Below are 2,119 nucleotides of genomic sequence, written 5' to 3'. Positions count from 1 at the left end.
CTACTTATGTGCTTCCATTCTTATTAGTGCAGCTTCTCTTCTTCCTTCAAGTAAATCAAGATTTACACGCATTTTCTCGTCATTAGATTCTTCTGTCGCCTGTGTGAATTGTGTACTCGGCTCTCCTATCTCAACTGGAATTAAAGCTTCAGCTCTATAAACCAATGAAAATGGTGTTTCTCCTATACTTGTTTTTGTTGTTGTGCGATATGCCCATAAAACACCATGTAACACTTCTGGCCAATTACCTTTGGATTCCTCTAAAAGCTTCTTTAAATTGTTGATAATGACTTTGTTTGTTGACTCAGATTGCCCATTACCCACCAGATGATAAGGTGTAGACGTAATCCTTTTAATCTGCCAATTTTGAAAGAATTATGTGATTTGGATGCCTATAAACTGAGGACCATTATCACACACGATCTTCTTTGGCACACCGAATCGGCATATGATATTCCGCCAAATGAAATCTTTAACTTTCTTTTCTCGCACCTATTTAAATGCACCTGCCTCTACCCATTTAGTAAAATAATAGGTGAGTACGAGCAAAAATTTTACATGTCCTTTTGCTTGTGGTAGTGGTCCCACGATTTCCATCCCCCATTTCATAAATGGCCACAGTGCAATGACCGGATGTAATAACTCCTCGGGCCTATGCATATTATTACCGTACCTTTTGCATTTATCACATTTAGCCACGAAACTTTTCACTTCTTCTTCCATTTTGGGCCAATAATAACCTGCCCTAATTAAGGTTCTTACCAATGACCTTCCTCCTGCGTGATTCCCACAATGCCCCTCATGTATTTCTCTCATTACGTATTCTGTCTGAGGAGGTCCGAGGCATCTTACTAAGGGACCACTGAACATTTTTCGGTAAAGATTGTCTTGCTTTAAGTAATACCGAGCAGCCTTTTTTCGAAGCGCATGAGCTTTTTTCTTATCTTCAGGGACGGTACCATACTGCAAAAAAACAACAATCTCGTTCCTCCAATCCCAAGTTAAGTTATTAAAATTTACCTCATTCTTATCGAGGTCGAGAACTGAATGAAACAAATGAATAACTGAAGTATTTTCATTGCTTGCCACGTCTGCCGCATATGCAAGATTAGATAGGGCGTCGACTTCAACATTTTCATCCCTTAGTATTTATGTTACTTTCCAAGTTTGAAATTGCTTTATCAAATCCCGTACCTTCTTTAAGTATTGATGCATCCTTGCTTCCCTGGCCGTATAAGTCCCCAACATTTGAATAACTATGAGCTGTGAATCGCTTTTGATTATAATCTGATTTATGCCAAATTCTCGTGCCAGTTCTAAACCTGTAATCACAGCTTCATACTCTGCCTCATTGTTAGTTATAGAATGACATTTTATGGCTTGTCGAATGATTTTACCCGTAGGTGGTACCAAAACAATCCCTAAACCAGCACCATTTACGTTAGATGAACCATCAGTAAACAAGGTCCAAGTTCCTGGGTTAGCTCCGTTGAACACCTGCAACTCTTTTTCTGCTTCTAATTGCATCCCTTGGCTAAAATCAGCCATGAAATCAGCTAACACTTGAGATTTTATAGGAGTTCTAGGTTGGTAAGTGATATCATATTCACTTAATTCTATAGCCCATTTAGCTAACCTACCTGATAATTCATGCTTATGTAATATATTGCGTAATGGATAAGTAGTTACTACAACAATATGATGACATTGGAAATAAGGCCTTAATTTTCTAGATGCCATGATTAATGCAAGTACAAGATTTTCCAATTGAGGGTATCGTGTCTCCGCATCTAACAAAGATTTGCTAACATAATAGATCGGAGATTGTTTACCTTGGTCCTCAAGAACTAAAACAACACTTACCGCTACTTCTGAAATAGCAAGGTAGATGAGCAGTCTTTCCCCAACCTTTGGTTTTGCGAGCAATGGTGGATTTGATAAGTATGTCTTCAAATTTTTGAGTGCCTACTGACATTCCTCGTTCCATTCAAAGTGATCTTGCTATTTAAGATCTAAAAAGAATTTAAAGCACTTTTCTGATGATTTAGAAATGAATCTTCCCAAGGCTGCAATTCTTCCTGTCAACCTCTGCACTTCTTTTTTGCTTGAAAGCATATCA

At 38.1% G+C, this 2,119-nt stretch overlaps 1 protein-coding gene across 1 annotated transcript; it reads right to left on the bottom strand.

Moving 5' to 3' along the window:
- LOC138882739 (uncharacterized) lies at window positions 1-1,548 on the bottom strand. The gene is made up of 3 exons (XM_070163369.1): window positions 1,195-1,548; window positions 249-357; window positions 1-134 (listed from the first exon to the last, which is right to left on the bottom strand). The coding sequence occupies exons 1-3, from the start codon at window positions 1,546-1,548 to the stop codon at window positions 1-3; spliced, it is 597 nt and encodes a 198-aa protein (XP_070019470.1).
- Window positions 1,549-2,119: the final 571 nt, after the last annotated feature.

The sequence above is a fragment of the Nicotiana sylvestris genome, chromosome 2 (genome assembly GCF_000393655.2).
Source record: "Nicotiana sylvestris chromosome 2, ASM39365v2, whole genome shotgun sequence".
Lineage (NCBI taxonomy): Eukaryota > Viridiplantae > Streptophyta > Magnoliopsida > Solanales > Solanaceae > Nicotiana > Nicotiana sylvestris.
The sequence above is the reverse complement of the archived record's forward strand: the minus strand, read 5'-3'. Positions and strand labels throughout refer to the sequence as shown.